General features: G+C 46.5%; 1 protein-coding gene across 1 annotated transcript in view; it reads right to left on the reverse strand.

Annotated features, from left to right (window-relative positions):
* The window catches only part of SLC4A5 (solute carrier family 4 member 5), a 105457-nt gene that overhangs the window by 40107 nt on the left and 43190 nt on the right, over window positions 1-22160 (reverse strand). Inside the window, exons 6-13 of the mRNA XM_032229450.1 lie at window positions 21571-21666; window positions 15296-15351; window positions 12330-12487; window positions 11514-11601; window positions 10713-10867; window positions 9114-9254; window positions 8267-8441; window positions 7745-7878 (exon numbers count right to left, since the gene is read on the reverse strand). Coding sequence (XP_032085341.1) covers window positions 7745-7878; window positions 8267-8441; window positions 9114-9254; window positions 10713-10867; window positions 11514-11601; window positions 12330-12487; window positions 15296-15351; window positions 21571-21666 — 1003 coding nt within the window. The remainder of the gene's footprint in view (window positions 1-7744; window positions 7879-8266; window positions 8442-9113; window positions 9255-10712; window positions 10868-11513; window positions 11602-12329; window positions 12488-15295; window positions 15352-21570; window positions 21667-22160) is intronic.

Consider the following 22160-nt stretch of genomic DNA (forward strand, 5'->3'; position numbering starts at 1 on the left):
GGGCTGCCACATAAATGTGCTAAGCAAACAAACAAACCAATTGCTAGTTAATAAAAAGTACTACAAGATTCTCCTGTGCACTGCTTGGGGAATCCAAGCATGGGTTAACTTTGTCCATTAGCCTAGAGACTGAGTTACGTAATTGTTGACCACGCCTCCTCTGACTGGATGGTTAAGTTTTTTAACTCAGTCCAGCCTAAAGAGACGTAACACAATTTGCTCTAGGACTAATAAAGAAATTACCTCATTCTTCTGGATTCATCGCTCTATTATTTAACTCATTTAGAGAAGAAACCAAGCACGGATCCGTGTCTGGCTGGATGAATGGGCGACAGTTCACTATCAGCCTGCAAGCCATTCGGCACGTTTGGCAATCTTCCCCAGGGCTCTAGTGGCCAAAGGGAACACTATTGCTGTGAGCATCACTAATTGTCTTTAATTCCGTGCGGGTGCGGTTGAGAGTAGGTTTGCCACTCTCTGTGTGCTGTGTTAACGCGGTTGGGGGTCGGTTTGCCACTCCGTAGTTTAGAATGGGTGTGACCCACTAGAACTAGCGCAGTCTGTCCCACAGCTCCTTCATCACTTGGGCGCTCTCTTGCCACTATTGCTGTCCGTGAGCTGGCACAGAGACGTTTGCAACGCCGGAGGGCTCGAGCGAAGCGGTGATCGTAGCAGCCGCCGATTTGAATTTTGCACCCATTGGATTGCAGTCGCCATTTTGAACAGGTTGAATGCGCGCCGAGAAGCGGCCGGAAGGGGCGGGTCGAGCTTTTCATGCCTGAATTGCGGCGCTGTGCTAACGTCTCTTTCTCTGTTGCTCTCACCCTTGTTAGAGGAGGTCGGTTCGCCGCGGCTTCTCTCAACTTACGGGGTAGCTCTTGCAGGGAATGGAGTCAACCTTCACTATTGGAGCTGCGCAAGTGTTTTGTGTTGAAGTGTGAGATTTATTTATTTATCTATTATTTATTTATTTATTTATTTATTTATTTATTTATTTATTTATTTATTTAGTATGCCGCCCACTCTCAAAGAGACTCAAGGCGGCTTACAGGTAAAAAATGGAGGAGGGACATACAAAAAATAAAAAACAACATTAAAAATTCCACAACATTCATAACTTAGGATGGGGCTGGATAAATCAACAGCCCCAGGCCTGCCGGAACAGCCAGGTCTTGGTCGCTTTGGGGAAGGCCGGAAGGGTAGTAAGGGTCCGGATCTCCACGGGAAGATCGTTCCATAGGGCCGGAGCAGCTACAGAGAAGGCCCTCCCCCGGGGAGTCGCTAGCCAATATTGACTGACAGATGGAATCCGGAGGAGGCCTAGTCTGTGCGATCTTATAGGTCTCTGGGAGGTAACTGGCAGGAAGCGGTCTCTCAGGTAGATTGAGCTCTTTCAACTCCCCCTGTTAAGATTATGGCCGATCAGTCCATCTCCGGAGGCACTGCTGGGTCTATCAATGCTTCCTCGCTTACTACCAATGAAGTGGAAGCCAGCGCCAGGCCAGGCAGGGCCACCACCAGGGCCTCTAGCCAGAGGCCTCACGCCTCGTCTGCAGCGCTGGATAGGGCCTCTAAATGTAAAGATAAGTCTAGGCCTTTGGCCAAGGCCTCTGGGGTCACAAGCAGGTCACCTCCCATGCTAGTTCCCCAAGGGCCTTCCTCCGTTTCTTCCCTGCACTTGCCTGGGAACCACGGTTGGTCCCTGATCTCCCTTTACCCCAGGCAATAACATCCGAGGAGGGGGAACTGGGGACCCAATCTCCCCTGGCCTTTCGGAAATCAGCTTAGCCTCGGTCCAGGCGCCCGCTGTGCAAGGGCCACGGCTACGTTTACACCTACAGCTGCAGGCCTCAGCTGAGGAGGGCCATGAGCTCGGCCTTCCTCCAGAACTCCACCAAATGATTTCAACTGCCATCTCACAGGGCGTGGATGCTGAATTGCATCGCAGGGCCCACTTACCTAGACCGGCAACCTTGCCTAGTTACCCCCCAGGCAGACCCTCCATCATCTTTGTCTTCAGTTTACAGTGAGGATTCGGTGATAGGTGAGGAGGGAGAAGTGGCAGACATAGAATTTTCAGATGATGAGGGCATAGCACAGGACCAGCCTACCTCTTTCAGGTTGTTCCGCCCAACATTATTTAAGTCCCTCTTGTACAAGGCAAAGGCCATTACCAACATGGGGGGAGCCGCCACTCAGGCTAGTACGGCGGTAGGGCTTGACTCTATGGAACGTCTGTTTGCAGAGCAGGTGCAGGAACAGGATGTCATTCCTTTTCCTAAATTGTTTCTTGACGTTGTTCAGAAACAATGGACGCAGCCAACTGCTGTTACCCCACCTAGTAATGGGGACAGGAAACGGTATACTTTTATGCCAGAGCTGGATGGAATTCTTCAGTTCCCCACAGTAAATCCACCTGTAGCGGCTTTGGCTTCACCAGCCTTAATTCCTTCTGAAATTTCAGAGGGCCTTAAGGTGGAGGAACGTAAAGCCGAATTGGTTATCCGTAAGACCCACCAGGCCACTGCTTGGGCCTTACGGGCGGCCACGGCGGCCTCCTTCTTTAATAGAACCTCGTTGGTTTGGCTTAGACAGCTGCAGAGCAGGCTTGCCCCTGATGATATGCGCTTCCACCAGGATGTCAACAAACTGGTGGTGGCACTGGAAGTTTTGTCTGATGCAACGCAGCCAAGTTCGTGCCTCGAGCTGTAGCATCCAATGTGGCGTCCCGTTGTCTGCTATGGCTTCGCCATTGGCAGGCAGATATTTGTTCCAAATGGCGCCTAGCATTTACCCCCTTCAAAGGTGGGGCACTATTTGGTCCTGCATTTGATCCTATCTTAATTGAGACAAGGGACAAGCGCAAGGTGTTCCTATCCACCAACAGATGCACTGACAGAAGGCAGCAGCCTTACAATAGGCGTCAGGCCTTTCGCGCTGGGGACTCTGGGTACAACATCATTCCTTACGTTCCCCAGTACAACAGACCTTACATGCAGATCGGAACCAGGACCACTCTGGCGCCAGGGATAGAGGTCACCAACAAACCCAGAATCAACCTCAGGACTGGTGGCCATTTGGTGGTGCCAAAAAACGGTCCTTTCGTAGATACCGGTGACTCACATGAGGTGGGGCCTATTGGCGGATGCCTATCAGCCTTCGCTCACCAGAGACCACCTCTGACGCCTGGGCTCTCCAGACTGTGAGGCTGGGTCTCACTCTAGAATTCCTCTCCATCCCTCCGAGACGCTTCATCAGGTGCCCAGTACCCAGGTGTCAGGTAACAAGGCGTCTAATGGACACCAAAATACAACATCTTCTATCTATCAACGCCATAAAAGAGGTACCGAAGGGGCAGGAAAGGTTAGGGTTCTATTCTATCCTATTCCTAGTCCCCAAGAACTCGGGAGGATGGCGAGCCATCCTAGACTTGAAACGGCTCAATCTTTACCTAAAATACAAAAGGTTTAAGATGAAATCTCTGAAAAGCATATTAGCTTGTATACGCCAGGGCGACCTGCTGACCTCTGTCGACATCAAAGACCTTCACGTGCCAATTCATCTGGTGCACCTGCGGTTCTACTTTGTGGGGCGTCACCTTCAATATCGGGCTCTGCCCTTCAGCTTCTCATCAGCCCCTTGGACCTTCACGAAGCTGCTGGCGGTCATAGCTGCTGGCGGTCATTCTCTTCGCTTGATACCCATAAGGGTCAATTGTTACCTGGACAACATATTAGTCCTGTCATCATCACAGAACCAAGCGCTCCAGGACTTGCAATACACGATTGACACCTTGCAGAGACACGGCTTTATCCTGAATGTCCCAAAGAGCCACCTGCAGCCAACCACATCACTCCTCCACCTCGGGACTGTCATCAACTCGGTGAGGTACGAGGTGTCCCTGTCTCAGGAGAAGCGACAAAGCCTGCACATTCTGGTGAGTCACATAATGTCACAAAGATCCTGACTGCTACCGACTCTTTCCCAGCTGCTCGGGAAAATGTTATCCTGTATAGACATTGTTCCCTGGGCACGGTTCCATGCTCACCCACTCCAATGGTTTTTGCTCCCCTTCCAGAGGGCTCATACCAGTCACTCACAAATCAGAGTCCGGCTACCACCCAAGCTGTTATGGTCTCTCCGGTGGTAGGCTTCCTCCAAGCTACTCAAGGGATGCCTCTTCAAGGAGCCAGACCGCATCGTGATAACAATGGATGCGAGCCTCTTCAGGTGGGGAGCCCATGTCCTGGACCAAGTCGCTCAAGGTCGCTGGATGGACCAGGAATTAAGGAACAGCATCAACTGGCTAGAGCTGCGAGCCATCCACCGACAACATGGCCTCCAAAGCTCATGTCAACCGCCAGGGAGGCACCCGCTCCGAGTCTCTGATGATGGAAGCGGAGAGACTCCACCACTGAGCAGAAAGCAGGTTGTTATCGGTCCAAGCGGAGCACATCTCGGGCGTATCCAACATGCAAGCGGATTCGCTGAGCAGAGCTACCGTAGACCAAGCGGAGTGGCATCTCCATCCTGCTCTTTTCCAGGAACTCTCTCACAGGTTCGGCCAGCCTGATGTGGACCTCTTTGCTCAGCCTCACAACTCACAGCTGCCACAGTTTTATACCAGATACTGGACACCGGGGGCGGAGGGCACCAACATGCTCCGCAGCCCGTAGCCAGAGGGCCTCCTTTATGCCTTTCCACCTCTACCGATCATCCCGCTTGTCATTCAGAAAATCCTAGCGGAGCAGGTGGAGGTCCTCCTGATCGCACCAATGTGGTCATGTTGCCCTTGGTACACCGGCATTGTGCATCTGTCGGTCTCACATCCTTGGAGAATCCCAGACGGCCAGATTCACCTCTCTCAGGGGGCTCTCATTCACCCGAACCCTCAGCTGCTGCAGTTAGCCATGTGACACGTGAGTGGGCTATCTTGACTAGACTACATTTTTCAAATAAAGTCATCGGCATGATTCAGGCAGTGCGATGCCCATCCACGACTTGTATTTACGAGGCCACCTGGCAGGCCTTCTGCAGGTGGTGTTGGACAGCTACCGCTGACCCAGTCAGGACATCCGTACCACAGGTATTGGAGTTTTCACAGATGGGCTTAGACAAGGGCCTGGCGCCCAGTACGCTTCGCCGCCAAGTCGCAGCCTTATCAACAGTGATTGGCAGCGACCAGGGCCGTTCACTGATGCAGCACCCAAGAGTCCGCTCATTCCTGAAGAGCGCAACGAACATCAGGGGTCCAGTTATACATCGCTACCCTACCTGGGACTTGTCCCTGGTACTCAAAGCCCTCACAACTACACCATTCGAGCCCATTCACAAGATCAGTCTCAGGTTGCTGACCTTCAAGACTGTCTTCTTGGTGGCCATTACATCCGCCAGGAGGGTGTCAGAACTGGCAGCACTGTCAGTTCGCACGGATCTCTGTATCTTTCACCCTAACAGAGTCGTCCTGCGGTTGGACCCGGCCTTCCTACTGAAAATCAACACTTGGTTCACAGGGCGCAGGAGCTCATCCTCCAGGACTTCTGCCCGCGCCCGTCACGGGAACGTCAGTGGCATCACCTTGACGTTGGCAGGACACTTCACCGCTATGTGAAATGCACTGCGACGTTCAGGAGATCGAAGGCACTGTCTCCTTTCAGCCATCATCCATGGGACAGAAGGTATCTTCACATACCACTGGCCGCTGGTTGAAGGCATGCATCGCCCTTTCCTATGACAATCACTACCGGCTGGTTCCCAGACACATCACTCCCATTCCACCAGGAGTGCGGCTACCACACTCCTGGTGTGGCCTGGGCAACACAGGCATCAGTGGAAGACATTTGCAGGGCGGCGACCTGATCATCACCTTTATCAGACATTACAAAGTGGACATGTATGCCTCGGCTGAGGCCTCCTTTGGGCGGCGAGTCTTGCAGAGGGTGCTCTCTCCTCTTGGGGACCCTGACCAGCCTAGCTCCCGCCCTTGACTTTCATTGCTTTGGCATGTCCCATGCTTGGATTTCCCAAGCAGCACACAGAAGAACGACCGTTGACTTACCTGAACGGTCCTTCTATGTGCGTTGCGAGGGAATCCAAACCCGCCCTCGGCTTCGGCTGGTCCGGGCACTAAAGTCTGTCCTTGTTTCACTACTATAGCTACCGGTCTCTTGACTATTGACATTGTTTGATTACTTACCTTATTGGCTACCGCCTTCAGTGACATTTGTTTCACCTCTTGATTCAGCTGACCTTCATACAAAACTGAACCATCCAGTCAGAGGAGATGTGGTCAACAATTACGTAACTCAGTCTCTAGGCTAATGGACAAAGTTAACCCATGCTTGGATTCCCCTCGCAGCACACATAGAAGGACCGTTCAGGTAAGTCAACGGTCATTTAGAATGTTTGAAACTGCAATCCAGACAAATGTCACAAAACAGTATGAAAATTCATGTGTTTTCAATTCAGCAGTCAAACCAATGCCAAGAGTAAGAAAAATGTAGATTTTGGAAAATCAATTTGTACTATTGAGGAAACTATATTAGGAATATAGATACCACGATACTTGGTCATGTAAACAAAACAGAATTGCAGCTCAAACCAACAAGTAATTGTTCTCATTGCCAGGAAATTCCTTCTTAATTCTAGGTAGGATCCCTAATAATCTTCCATTCACTGCTTCTTGTCCTGCCTTTAGGTGCTTTGGAGAGTAAGTGAAGCTCCTCTTCTCTGTGACAGCCCCTCAACCACTGTGACAGCCGACATGTCAGCCCTAATTCTTCTCTTTGTTAAAAGAACATATCTAGTTCTCTTAACCATTCATCCTAACAGTTTAGCCTCCAGAACGTTTCTGCAATCTTTCTAAGCATCATTTTTCTATCCTGGTGACCAGAACTGGATGCAGTAGACTCACCAGTGTGGTATAAAATGGTATTCCCACTTCTCATGATCTTTATGCGATACTTGATGCAGCCTAAAAGCAGACTGGCTTTTTGGGCAGCTGCAGCTCAAGTGCTGAGTTGGGAATCCTAGTGGACAATCACTGATATGTGAGCCAGCACTTGAGCTGCAACAGGCTCTTTTTTTAGCAAACTCACGCTGGCTTCTAGTACAGGTAGTTCTCGACTTACAACCATAATTGGGCTCAAACTTTATGTTCCTGTGAAACATTTGTTACGTGAATTTTGCCCCACTTTTCTTCCTCCAGTTGTTAAGTGAATTAGTCTACCCAGATCATCGCAGTTGTTAAGTTAGTGACACGGTTGCTAAGTGAATCTGACTTCTCCACTTACTTTGCTTGTCAGAAGGTCGCAAAAGGGGATCACGTGACCCCGGGACACTGTGACTGTCATAAATATGAGCCAGTTGCCAAGCATCAATTTCGATTATGTGACCATATGGATGCTGCAACGGTCATAAGTGTGAAAATGGTCATAAGTCACTTGTTTCAATACCATTGTAACTTTGAACGGTCACTAAATGAACTGCTGTAAGTTGAGGACTACCCATAATCGCCTTGTTCATTTCTAGTTTCTTGGGCTAATTCCATTTCCTTTCCTGAGCTCATACGGCCCAAGAGGCAAAGGGAAGAAGGGGGCATTGTGTCTGGGAGGGCTTGTGTGAGGCCCAAAGCCTGAGAGGACAAAGCCCCCAGTTGGAAAGGGGAACCTCCGGCTGCCCCCACTTCCACCCCCATATCAGCCAGAGGGGGGGTTCTGAAGCCGCCCAAGAGGCCCCCACTTACTTGCTGAAATCATAGAGCAGCTTCTCAAAGATGAGGATGGGCCCTGTGCTGCTCAGGATGATGAGGGGCTGCCCTGCCAGCAAGCAGAAGGCGGCGCCTGCAATGGCAGTTCCCAGGAAGCTCTCCATGACGCCCTGGGGGGAGAAACAGCACCACCTGAGTCCCTTCAAAAAGGAGGACCATTCATGGCAGGCCTCCTGAATTCTGGTCCCCCCCCCCGGCCACTTTCCCATATCTGCGGACAGGGAGGCTGCCCCATGGGAGCCCTCGGTGCTCCTGCCTTGGGTTCCAGCCGCACCGAAGGGCCAGCCTTGGGAGCAGACTAGCTGTGACTTTCAGATTGCATATTCAAACCTCAGCCAACTCTGCAAAGCAGACCTGAAGCGGGCACAGAAGTGCCAAAGCCTCCTTGTTCCTGGCTGCTCAGGCCTTGGGACATCAAGGGCCAAAATAGTACAGATTCTCCAATGCTAATGGAGAGACGTTGGGGGGGGGGTGTTTGGGGGGCTGGCCTGAACTTGCCTGGTAGTTGTCAGTAGCGTCCCCCAACAAGCCACCAAATGTAATGGCATTGGCGATGCAGCCCAGGTAGATGAAGAGCACAGCAGAGATCGACTGGATATGGAAGCCATCATAGAAGTCGCTGAGGAACCAGGGCAGCTTCCTCTTCAGATCCAAATACATCCCCCCGCAGAACCTGAAAAGGAAGCAGGGCCACCTGTGCTCTCTAGGCACTGAAGGGCTTCTTCCCATTCAGTGTCCAGAGCGCCCAGCTTTACTCCTGAACTCACTTCCCCTTGGCAAGATTTTCTAGCCACACATTATTCTGCTGCTGATGGCAACATCATTCCCTTCCTTGCAGATTTCCCTGAGCTCCCATAACCTCATTGACCATCTTTAATTGGCCCTCCTGGATCTTGCCCTGCTAAGTGAGGGGCAAGCTTCCTGAAGGTTCTGCGCACAAAAGGACAGGGAAAGGGCCAATGCTGCATGATGCCCACTGGCTAACATTCACGTCACCTGGTGGTGGCTGAATTACCACAGTTTGTATCAATCCCATTGGAAGCAGGGATAGAGAGAGAAAGAGTGAGGGGCTGAGTCCTCACTTGCCCTTCTCTAAAGTAGATGCCAAAGCTGATTTTTCCCATCCAGGTTTCTGCACTGGCCAGGCAGAAAGAGCTGGGGGTAGAGTGGTGAGGGTGGAAAGCTCGTCTTCCAGGGGCTTAAGCAGAAACCTCCTTTCTAAATATGGAAAGGCAGAATGGTAGGCCAAATCTTTCTTCTCCAGCAATTCAATGCTTCTCTCTACCTAAACAGCAGGGGTTTTTTCTTCACTGCTACCACCTGATTGCAGAGACATTTTTCTCACCGTCCAGTCCAGATCAGCTCTTCCCCAATTTCATGGACAGCAGGAAGATCATCATCTTCGTTGCCCCCACCCCCACCCCCTGCTGCTCCTCCAACTGCCCCGTTCATCTGGGTTGCTTCGCTCAGAGAAAACACAGATTTTCTAGGAAGAAAATGACATGAAATATTAGTACACGAAGGATACAAATGAGCTCCTGTAGTACAAGTTGGGGCCAGTTGAAGGCAGATATTTATTAGATTTCTATCACTTTTCCTCTAAGAGCTCAAGGCAACCTACAGAATCCCTTTCCCCTCCTCCTCTTCCTCAAACAGATGAGGTAGAAGGACCATGATCGGTCCAATGTCACCCACCAAATTCTACAGAATTTGAGTCTCTTTTCCTCTAGTCCAGATCTGGGCATTTTATGGGCCCTGTGCCACATCCAGCCCTTTGGCTGTGCCTCTCTGGTCCATCCTGGTTTGTACATAGATCTAAAAATATGAGCAAACAAAATACATACACCTATCAATTCTGGAAAAAGTTGAACTACAGTTCAATTGGAAATTAGAAATCAAATATAAATAAGTGGTTTATTCAAGGTTAAGGTTTATTCAATTTGTATGCTGCCCTATTCCCGAGAGACTCAGGGCGAAAGGAGGCAGGAGAGGCCAAGTTGGGCCAACTCTGCACTGTGGTCTACACTCCTTCAGTCACATATGATGCGGCAAGGAGAGAAAGCACTTTTCTGGGCCTGTGCAGCGCTCACCCCTCGCCTGGAGCAGCCTGAGGAGGGGGAGGGAGAGGCAATGGTGGTCATCATATGGGAGACCCAGGCTTGGCCACTCACCACTGCCTTGGTTGAAGCTACTCAACTGGTTCTCATAGCTATGAGGCCAGGTGTCAGGACCTCCATTGTCAGCCTGGCATCTTGCTGGCATCCTGCCATCAAAGGGGAAGGGAGGCATTTGAGGCAATCCACACCTGTGTATCTCATAGTGGGAAATGGGGAGGGGGAGCTTACTTGTGAAGAAGACCAAAGCTGCTTGTACCAGCTAAGCCAAGCACCTTCAGGGCCGCTTGCCCTGGGTGTGAAATTCCAGCAGCCTAAACAACCTACAACATTGTGGTGATCCTGGATAGGGTGGAAATGGACCAGACATTGAGGAGAAGAATAGGGGACATTGGGTTTGGCTCTTTGTATCGAAGATTTGTACCACCTTCCTGCAGCTTCACCTTCCTGCAATCTTTATTCAAAGTCCAATTCATTCAATTGGAGTCGAGAGTCTGCTTTCCTAAATTATTGTTTGGGGAGACAGGTCTGACCCAGGGCTTGGTCTCTTGTTTTCTAACATTGCCCCTTAACCACTAGACTAGACCAAACGTTAAAGATCAGCTGGTCCTGTTTTGATACAATGTAAATAGACCAGGCTAGATGCATTTTTACATTAAGATGGCATTAATGCTGTAGTTCAACATTTTCCATGTATAAATCATGTATGTATGTGATTTATTTGCTCATATTTTTAATCTATGTAAAAACCAGGATTAATCCCAAAAGAGGTCCTTTCCTCCTGATATTAAGATGGAATGAGGCTCCCTTGGACAAAGGAACCCACTTACCTCTTCTCTGCAGAGGGCACTTTTTTGGGTGGCTCTATCCGAACCTTTGGATCCCACCCACCAGGAGGAAGGACTGTGACTTCATCCAAAAACTCGTCTAGTCCTGCTATCAGATCTTCTCTGTCTCTTGCTTTGTAGGCTACATCACTGAATAGCTGCATACGAAAAGGAAGAGTCATTAGCTAGGAAGCCATGGTGGAGAGAGCAGCCAATCTCCCATGTACAATCGTGCTTAGTTCTTCACTTCTTGTATTGTATTTAAGCACAGTACTGAATGCATGAATGAGAAAACATTCCGACTGAGTAACTATCGGAATGTATGAAGAATCTATGAAGAATGGAATCTATGAAGAATGGTTGCAGGAACTGGATATGTCTAGTTTAATGAAAAGAAGGACTAGGGGAGACATGATAGCAGTCTTCCAATATCTCAGGGGTTGCCACAAAGAAGAGGGAGTCAAACTATTCTCTAAGGCACCTGAGGGTAGAACAAGAAGCAATGGGTGGAAACTGATCAAGGAGAGAAGCAACTTAGAACTGAGGAGAAATTTCCTGACAGTTAGAACAATTAATCAGTGGAACAGCTTGCCTCCAGAAGTTGTGAATGCCCCAACACTGGAAGTCTTTAAGAAGATGTTGGATAGCTATTTGTCTGAAATGGTATAGGGTTTCTTGCCTAGGCAGGGGACTGGACTAGAAGACCTCCAAGGTTCCTTCCAACTCTGCTATTGTATTGTACTAGAAGCCGTGCACCAATAAATGAATAGGGGCAGATGGCAAAGGCCTGCAAAACTGACTTACGTCATCTACCAGAAGGGTAGCAATGGCTCGGCCAATTTCATTGTAGGATTTTGCTTTTCCAGAAGGACCCAGGAGTATAAACAGGAATCTGGTGAAGGAAAGCAAACCATGATATGAGCATTTGCAAACCAGTTCAACACTGCTCCCAGATAACAAGCTCCTGCAGGAGAGAATGCCTGGCCCTTTAAATAGCTAAGAAAAGTATCACAGCATTGAAGAGGACAGAATATGACCTGCCCTGCTATGACCATTAGCTAAAAGCTGATTCTACTCTTTTCATTTGAATAGGCACATGTCAACATCGTGATCATTCACAAGTAGAGCAAGTCAGAGACTTGTGCCATGTTAGACCACAAGGAATACCTGAGATTTCTCTCCTCATGCCTGAAATGTAATTTTAAATCAAATAAAAAGACTAGAAACCTGTGATTCTGGGAAGGAAGGAGAAGAATTCTGAACAGAATAGAGACTATTAGCAGAGTCGTCTGTTAAATTAGTGGATGAAATTTTAATAATGGTTTGGAAGTTTTGAGAGGGAGAACACTCATACTGTATTCTCCACAAAATGAGCGAATTTAGAAGACTGTTAAAGCAAGTATTAATCCAGTATTTATGGGTTGTTTTGCATACAATGAAAAAAGATCTAACAAATGAATCGTCCCTTCAGGCACCATTTTCAGTAACTCCAAATGGACTTGGGTAGAAATATAGGAATAGAAATGAAAGGGTAAAGATGGGAAATGCCCTTGGGTCAAAGCCCTGTTCCTGTCTTTTACCCTGGAGGAAGGTGCAGAGGGTTTCTGACGATTGACCTACCTGGTCGGAATAGGCACTTCTGTCATCCCACCCAATATGGTAGACTGTATAAGCCGGACAAAGGCTACAAAAGGCTTGTCCAGGAAATCCACTTCTCCTACCAGGACATTTGAGGCCTCGGCATTTTTGGGGATCTTCTTCATGAATTTGTTTCTAAGCTGGAGAGAAAAAAAATATTTCTCTTCTGATTTGTCTCGACATGCCTCTAACCAGCACAGTCCGGGGGAAAGAGGCATTTCAATTGATACTTTTTCTCCTGAAATTTAGAATAGAGGATTAGAATATTAGTGGGAACTGTTTGGGAAACACTCAGTTATGGCATGCAAAGCTAGTTTCTTCCATATTCTGAGTTGTGTATGAGAGGTGTCCAATTTTAGAGTAAAACATAGAGGCCTATCCAAATTTCTAATTGAAGGTATCTTGGCTATTTATGGCAATGTCTTTTTAAATGCTGATTGCTTTCCTTCTGCATCCACCCCGATATTGCCACACCAGGTAATTGGAACAAAGATGAAAGGGTGCATTGGTGGACCCAACAGAAAAGTAGCCCAATAAAAGAAAAATAATAATTAGAAAACACATGCTGCTGGCTTTTAAACTAAGGATTATTTGCCATGTAGACATTATGCAAGTACAGGTAGTTCTTGACTTATGACCAAAATGGAGCCCAAAATTTTAATGGCTAAGCAAGACAGTTAAGTAAGTTTTACCCTATTTTATGACCTTTGTTGCCATAGTTGTTAAGATAATGACTGCATGCATTAAGTGAATCCGGCTTCAATTCATTGACTTTGCTTGCTAGGAGGTTGCAAAAGGTGATCACGTGACCACAGATCATAGATAAATGCCACTTGCCAAGAATCTGAACTTGATGATGTGACCATGGGGATGCTGCAATGGACATATATGTGATTGAAAGTCATTCTTTTCAGTGCCATTGCAACGGTCACTAAATGAATAATTGTAAGTTGAGGACTACCTGTAAGGAAGACCCTGCAGTAAGCTTCTGCTTGAAGGCCATGCCGTGGGTGTGGGTGTCCGTCTTACTTCACTGTTGGTGAAACAGCCTGTCGAAGAGTCGAGGGCGGAAGGATAAAGAGCCGCAGCCCTCGGCTCTTCCCTCTTGGCATGGGAAGACACCAGTGTGAAAGTATAGCAGGAAAACGCATCAGGAGAGAAATAGGCTGTGGTCTGTTTCAAACGGCTTACTGAAGTCCAAGAAAAGGAGATCCACAGCATTTCCCTGATCCAGTCATTTATTCATGTTGTCAGTGAAGTCAATAAGGCTCATATGGTAATTTCTGGTAATCTTTTCATTTCTAGATGCTCACAAAGCTGCTGCTTTTCTTTTCCAGGATTTTGGAAAAAAAGATGATTGGCTCAACCCATGGTCACCTTGAGGTCCTTGTGCTCTTGTACCCTCCCAAATCCTCCGTAAGCTTCTCCCTGGAGGAGGCCCGTTGTTCCCCTTGGTCTCTGGAGGGGCCCTGGATTCGGCTTTCAAGCCATTGCCATCTTCTGGGCTCTGTATTGGGTAAACTTCAGCCTGGCTTCCAACTGGCTACCAGCTCTGTCAGGTCTTTTGCCACCATCTGCCCTTTGGAGCGTGTCTCTGGCTCTGGCCTTGTCCTCCTCTCCCTGGCCTCTCATGACCGCAGCAGCTGCACAGCTGTGCAACAGCAGCCAGTAGCAGCGAATCAGCCACAACTTCCCTACATTTCATTTCCTTGTGAGTCAGGGGTCCTGGATTTTGGATGCATTTTGAACATTTGCCCATTTGAGGTACTTTGGTTGAAAAACCATTGACCTATTTTGCCCAGGAAAAGGTCACAACAAGAGTTTTAGTGGTATATAGATTTGTGGAGAGACATGCCGTAGCAAACATCATTACAGGTTCCTACAAGTTACAGCAAGCTAGCAAACAAAGCTGTTTGTCCCTGATATCACCTGAACAGAAAGTTAGCCTTTTACTATCATAATAACACCAGCTGAAGCCTTGATTTACTTTCATAGTATCTCCTCCAAGGACATACACTTTTTGGTTGGAACTCAAAGGAATATTCTTTAAGGAGATCTGACTTCTTGGGAATCTACCCATCATGCTTCCAATTGTTGTGCTCATGCTGGACAATGACTGTGTGGTTGCCATAACTGAATACAAAGCTACTGAATGGCATGGATGAGATGGGAACATGGGAAAGGAACGAGAACGACACAGGGAGCCGATCAAACCGCACATTTATTGCTATTTGCCTGTTGACAGGAATCTCACCAGACTCCTGTGCTTCCCACAGAAACTGCTAGATGAGCCATGGGAGGTTTAGAGAGGATCTGCTCTCCACTCAGGGATTCAAGGCTAATCAGTCTTTTTTTTTTGTCTTTTTTTTCCCGGTAAATGTGTTTTTATTTTCCATTTTCATTTCGTACAGTCACATATATACTGTGCATAACCGGGGCCATATAACATTAAACAATAAACACAGCCATTCCTCTTGTCAACAATACCCCCAAAAATAGAAATCCAATGTACCTCTTCGACGCTCCATACACCCTTTCTTTCGCCCCCCTCCAACTTTCCATTTCGCCCCCCTCCAACTTTCCATGCTGGATTCCGGTCCTCCCCCCTCCCCCCCATCAGCTACAGAAGATCCGGGAGTGCATTCAGACCTTTTAAATGAACTCAGATCACACAGTAAGAGAGTAATCATATCTAGATAAAACAATGCTTGATTCCGAAGCCCCTTCCCTCAGCCGAAAACAGTGAACGGCAGTGGCCTCTTCTGAAATTTCTGAAAGGGGGGAGGGTGGCTGGCGTCCCCATGGGCACAAAAGCTACTGAGCAGGCAAAGACAGCAGTGCCAGGTACCCAGCCAGGGAGCAGCTGCCCATTAGATAGCCCTCCACCTCCTCCTGCCCTGGGGCCAACCTGGAAATATCTAGAAGAGAAGCGCCTGGCGGACTCCTACCTGGGCAGTGCTTGGAGTGTCCGTGATGTCATTCATGCTTCGGCTTTGTGTGTGGCCTAAAGGAGGAAAAGGTACATTTGTTTATTTATTTAAAGTATTTACAGGTGAAACTCAAAAAATTAGAATATCGTGCAAAAGTTCATTTATTTCAGTAATGCAATTTAAAAGGGGAAACTAATATATGAGATAAGACTCATTACATGCAAAGCAAAATAGTTCAAGCTGTGATTTGTGATAATTGTGATGATTATGGCATACAGCTCATAAAAACCCCAAACCCACCATCTCAGAAAATTAGAATATTACATGCAATCAATAAAACAAGGATTGTACATAGAACAATATCAGACCTCTGAAAAGTATAAGCATGCATATATATTCAGTACTTGGTTTGGGCCCCTTTTGCACCAATTACTGCCTCAATGCGGCATGGCATGGAAGTGGTACTGCTGAGGTGTTATGGAAGACCAGGATGCTTCAATAGCGGCCTTCAGCTCTTCTGCATTGTTCAGTCTCATGTCTCTCATCTTTCTCTTGGCAATGCCCCATAGATTCTCTATGGGGTTCAGGTCAGGTGGGTTTGCTGGCCAATCAAGCACAGTAATCCCACAGTCATTGAACCAGGTTTTGGTGCTTTTGGCAGTGTGGGCAGCTGGAAAATGAGGTCATTCATTCATCCATTTCATTTCATTTATTAAATTTAGAGACCGCCCAATCCCGGAGGACTCCGGGTGGCTTACAACAAAGAAGAAAAAAAAGAAAAGCAAAATAAGTAGAAAATAGTTTAAAATTTACAACAAACATACGTTCTAATCGGGACTGGACCTTAACACTAAGGTCAACAGCCCCAGGCCTGCCGGAACAGCCAGGTTTTAACAGCTTTCCTGAAGGCCATGAGAGTGGGTAAGGTTCGGACCTCTGGGAGTAGCTGATTCCACAGTGTCGGAGCAGCCACAAAGAAGGCTCTCCTCCGGGGGCCGACACTGTCCGGCTGACGGTATCCGAAGGAGGCCCACCCTGTGGGATCTTATCGGCTGTTGGGAGGTGTATGGCAGTAGGCGGTTTCGCAGATAGGCTGGTCCTAAGCCATGTAGGGCTTTAAAGATAATAACCAACACCTTGAATTGCATCCGGAGACCAATTGGCAGCCAGTGCAGCTTGCGGAGGACAGGTGTAATATGGGTGTATCTCGGTACACCCAATATCGCTTGTGCGGCTGCATTCTGGACTAGCTGTAAAGACCAATTCGATCGCACAGGCTTGGCCTTCTCCAGGTTCCATCTGCCAGCCAATGCCGGTTGGCAACCCCCCGGGGGAGAGCCTTCTCTGTTGCTGCTCCGGCCCTCTGGAACAAGCTCCCCGTCGAGATCCGGACCCTTACTACCCTCCCGGCCTTCCGTAAAGCTACTAAGTCTTGGCTGTTCCGGCAGGCTGGGTGCTGTCTTAATTGTGACTGTTGTGGATTTTAAAATTGTTTGTATTGTCTTATTTATTCCCTCCCCTGTTTATTGTGAGCCGCCCGGAGTCCTTCGGGAGTGGGCGGCATACAAAACCAATAAACCTAACCTAACCTAACCTGTAGTCTCAAAAGTCAGCATCCCCATAAATCTCATCTGCGGAAGGAAGCATGAAGGGCTCCAAAATCTCCTGGTAGACGGCTGCGTTGATCCTGGTCTTAATAAAAGCATAGTGGTCCAAAGTCCTGTTGCTCCTTGGTCCAAACTCCTCTTTTCTGATGAGAGCAACTTTTGCCAAAAGCACCAAAACCTGGTTCAATGACCGTGGGATTACTGTGCTTGATTGGCCTCTCCATTCTTCCTCCATACTCTGGGTCCTTAGTTTCCAAATGAGATGCAAAAGTTGCAGTCCCAACATGTCTGGACTACAAAGTTAGAGAAGTCCAGTCATCTCCCATTAACCAGCAGGTGGAAATTCAGTCCTGACTGAGTCCCTCCCTTGACTCAGCTGGGAGCAAGCTGTTGCTTTGATGATGGGACTTTTAGCTCACGAAGGTGCTGTTTTCCTTTCGGTATTATATTTGTCAGTATTATATTTGAAGAAAAATGAGAACTTTTTAATTAGGAAATTTGAAAAACAAATATTCAAAGTATTGATAAAAATCCCTCAAATAAAGTTGGGGTAAAAATATAGGACAATAGAAAAAGTATTAATAACATAGAAAATCTAGGAGAGGGGCATCTTAGAGCTGGGCATTTTTGCTGGGGGGAAAACTGTCAGCAATTGAATGTCATTCTCTTTTCAGCTCAGGAAGATCCAGGTAGATGGCATCTGTAGGGGTAAGAGCCACTGTGGGTTAAGTGAAAAACATGTTGAGGCGATGCCTATGACTTGCATCAGATGTTGGGACACAAGTAGATAAGAACAAGATTTCCATCACAATGTGTGTCCGTGCGTGTGTTTGTGTGTGTGTGTTTATCAGTTTGGTTTTATTGTCGTGTGCTGAAGACACACCCACACTCACTGCCTTTGGATATTTTGCTTCTCGTGAAATGATCTTTGTTTCTTTGTTTCATTGTTTGTTTTCTTTCTTCTTTTTATTAATTCATTCAATTTACATTCGGTTCATCTTTCAGTTCACCATGACACGGGGCAGCTTACCATGAAGATATATTAGGGCACTTTCATGTCATTGGTGTTGAACTGGTTCCTTATTTTGATGAAATAGATGTTTTATGACCAGTCGTGGCTATTATGGACATTTTTTTTTCTGTATTTCAAATGTTTTATTCATTTTCATTTTCAATTTTGTACATTCACTTATATACTGAATATTTGCAATAATAATAATATTATAATAATTAAAAAAAACCCAACCTAAACACAACTCATCATAAACCCAACCTGTCGCTTTCATACACCCCTTCTTCTCCCCCTCCAACTTTCCTTTCTCCCTCCAACAATCACCCCTCCTACTTCCCTTTCCCCTCCTATCTACCTTTCTCGCCTTCCTCACCCTCCTTCCCCTCTCATCCTCCTTACATTCCCCTCTTCCTCCCTCCTTACTTCTCCCTCTTCTTTTCCTCTACTTCTCACTTTGGTGCATTTCTCTATTCATTAATCTATTCAGTTACTAAAAATTGCGCTAAAAAGAAAAGAGAAGGAAAAAAAAAAGAAAAAGAAAAAAAAAGAGAAAAATAAAAAGAAAAGATAAGGAACAACAGTATACATGTGTATTCTTCTTATTCTATATATTGAGACTATATCTCCACCCACCCACCCACCCCCAATGAACCCCCCCTCCCTAATCCCCTCCGACTTCCCAGGTCCCACACCCGGCACAGTTCAGTACCATTCACCTTCTAGAATATCTTATTAACAATAATAATGAAAATAAAATAAAAAGAACACTCCGAAAAAGAAAAAAAATGAAAAAAAGAATAAAAAAATGATAAAAATCTTTTGCATTCTGCTCAGCCTCCCATCATTCTTAAAATTTAAACAGTATAGATCATTCCATTTATATTTTGTCTTCGTCCCTTGCTTCTTTGATATTTACCCCCATCTTCCTGTAGACTCTCCAGATAGCCTTTCTTAACCTTATATTCAAATAATAGTTTATACAAAAATCAATTTACCTTCAAATACAGAGCAGTCTAATCATACTTTCGCTACTCATCTTCCTACCCCTCGTTTCTCATCTCCATTCCTCCCAGGCCCAAATTCCATAAGATTAGGATCTCGCTCTTCACTTTAAAATCCTGAGCTTTTTATGTTATACTTCAAGCATGTAAATCCGTAAAATGTGTGCCCAAAATCCATACCACTTCATTCAGTCCCAAGATCCCTTCATCGATATCCCGCTCCACCTTCCCTTCTGCCCCACTCCTCCCGACTCCATTCATCCCAAACCGCAATTCAAATAAATCTTGGTCCCCGCTTTCCTCACACCAGAAAACAATTCATGCGCAGTTTGGATTAAAATTCAAATAAGTCTTATAAAGATCCCATACAATATCTGTCCAAAATAAGCAATGCTTCTTTCCATTCCTCATCGGTACACAGCTTTACCATTTCGTACCAAACAGGAATCCTAAAATTTTAATCAGTCCAAGAGCTTAAAAAGTATTTTAAAGACATTGCTGGATCTTTATTCTTTACTCTTCTGCCCTTCCGGAAAGAGAAGGCAACCCTCTGCTTTATAACCACGTGTCCCGCTGCTTTGAAAATATGGCTAAATCCTCAGTTTCCGCTCTTCTGCCTCTCCGGTAGGGGGAAAACAACTCCCTCCATCTTGTAACCAAGTGAATTGCTGCTTGTCTTTCCTTCACCTTGTCTTTCCGCATTTCCGAGTGAGTCAAGAAGCCCCGCCTTCAGAGTTTTATAATAAAAGTCCCGAGCTTCCGAAACAGAATTGAGACGAAATCTTTGATTCTTGAGTGTAACTGTGATTCCAACTGGAGCTTCCCATTTATACTGTATTTGACGATTTCTAAGCTCTTGGGTTAAAAAAGTATAGTCTCTCCTTGCTTGCAGCATCTGGAGTGGTATTTCTTTAAAGACAAACAAATCTTGGCCATCGATTCGCAGCCTGTTGTTGTAAAACTTTTGGATGATTGCATTTCTGGATTCTCTTGTGAAAAAGTATATAATTATGTCTCTTGGAAGCTGTCGTTGTTCTGCTACACACGAATTCTGGTGATAGATTTTTCGAATATTCCAATCAAAATTGAGTCCTGGACTTCCCACCGCTTGGCTGAAAGCCTCTACAAACGTCTGTTTCAAGTTCTCTCCTTTCTTTTCGGGCAGTCCTCTGACTCTTATTGCAAACGCCTTTCTGTTATAATTTATCATTATAAGTTGTGTTTGAGTATCTCTAATCTCTTGTTGTAATGCTTGGATGTTGGAAGTCAAATTAGAATTAGCCTCCTCCAAAGTTTCCAGTTTAGTCTCCATTTCTTCGATATAATCTGTCAAAGTAGACATAGCTTCAAACATATCCACCTTTATTTGTGCAATCTTAGTCTGTATTTTGTCGCATAAATCCAGCACAAATTCTTTGATTTCTTGTTTAAAATCATTGAGTATTTGAAAAAGAAGCTCCTGTGTTAAGGAATCTCCAGTAGGGGGTGTAGGAGGCAAGGGCAGCGATTTACTAACAAGTTCTTTAAGCACATGCGGGGGGGAGCGTTTTGCCTGCTTAGACCTGGGAGGCATTATAGATAAAAGCTGAGAATAAACAGATAAACAGTGTCTTCACCTGCTCAGTTCTCAATAAGTTATTTGTAGATTTTGCTTGTTAATGAGTAGCAGTCTCCGGGGAGATAAAGCCGGTTAATTACGTCATCAATCACCAACACAGTAAAAACGCCATTTTGTAGCACGGTTTAACAAAGAAGTTTCAAAGGAAAACGAGGCTGGTGTTTAGATAGTTATAAAAAAAGGAACATCACAGGAGTAAGACCCGCTCGTGTTAGTCTTAAGTTGCTTTAAGCAGTTTATCATTGTCCTGAGGGGGGGGATCGCCTGTCTAGGGCTGCAAAAAAAAAGCAGCTGAGAAGAACTGGCTGGAGATAAGAGCTCAGTTACGCTGGATCTTTTCTCCGTTCGCAGCCCAAAAAAAAAAGAAAAGGGGCTGTGAACTACGAATAGATCCTAGCACCTGAGCTTCTGCCTGCCCCTTTCTGCCAAAAAGGGGTGATATCTATTGATCTTAATTAGATATACAGACCAGAACTCTGAGAGGAGCTCCGTTGAGCTCCTTCGGCGACAGGCTCTGCCCCCAGGAAGTCCGCTATTATGGACATTTTTTAAATGCACCAAACTATGCTCTCAAAATTCTAAATGATTTCCTAGTTTACTTACCTCTGCATCAAGGGTGAAATCCACTTACCTTTGCAAGCACCACCTCCACAAATGCGCAGAACCTCCTGCGCATGCACAGAGCTTCAAAAAGGTAAGGTAAGTGAACAGCGAGGGGGTAGAGGAATCCGCTGTACCACACGATTTAGATTAGCTAGAAAGAAGGAAATCCTGCTTTCTAGCTAATATAAGTCGTGCATCACAGCTGATCATCTGAAAGTTTGTAGTTCATTTCTTTTTACTATTAGTTTGGGCGAACCAGTAACATTTTTACTACTGGTTCAGGCGAACCGGTAGCATTTCACCCTTGCTCTGCATCAATCACTACCCTTGGATTTGGTGCTACTTCAACTCCATCTGTTCAATACTTTCCATTATTATATCAGGTGATGAGGAAATGAATAGTTCCTCCTATAGTATTTGATCTGTAACGGCAGAACTAACATGAAACTTACGTAATCTTCCATAAGTTGAGTTTTGTCTTATTCTGAGGTCTTCAGAAGAACGATAAAAGCCAGCTCCTGTAGCTGGACTCTGGACAGGGCTACGATCTGTTGGCAGGCAGAAACATCATGAGGATGAACCTATCATAGCCCACAGCTTCAATAAATATGATCAGCTAGTGAAACATTGGACTTTTGGTACCAAGCAAGAGCCCAAACCACTGAAGAAACACTGCACGGGCGTGCCACACCCATAATGCTATGTGCACCACCCCATGCCCATGCACGCATGACCAGCACTCCCCCTGTTTTTGGCGTGCTTTTTTCACCCCCCCCCCCAGGCTCCAGAGGCTTTCTAGGAGCTGGGGGAGGGTGACAACAGCCTCCCCCGCCCCCCGCCCCCCCAGAGGCACTCCAGAGGCTTCAGGAGCTTCCCTGAAGCATCTGGAGGGTGAAAAATGGCCATACGAGCAATCTGGAAGTTCAGGAACGGTGACTTCTGGTTTGTCTGTAGGACCATTTTTCACCCTCCGAAGGCTTTAAGGAAGCCTCCTGAAGGCTCTGGAGGACGAAAAACGCCCCTATGGGCAATCTGGAAGTCA

The sequence above is a fragment of the Thamnophis elegans genome, chromosome 13 (assembly GCF_009769535.1).
Source record: "Thamnophis elegans isolate rThaEle1 chromosome 13, rThaEle1.pri, whole genome shotgun sequence".
NCBI classification, from domain to species: Eukaryota; Metazoa; Chordata; class Lepidosauria; order Squamata; family Colubridae; genus Thamnophis; species Thamnophis elegans.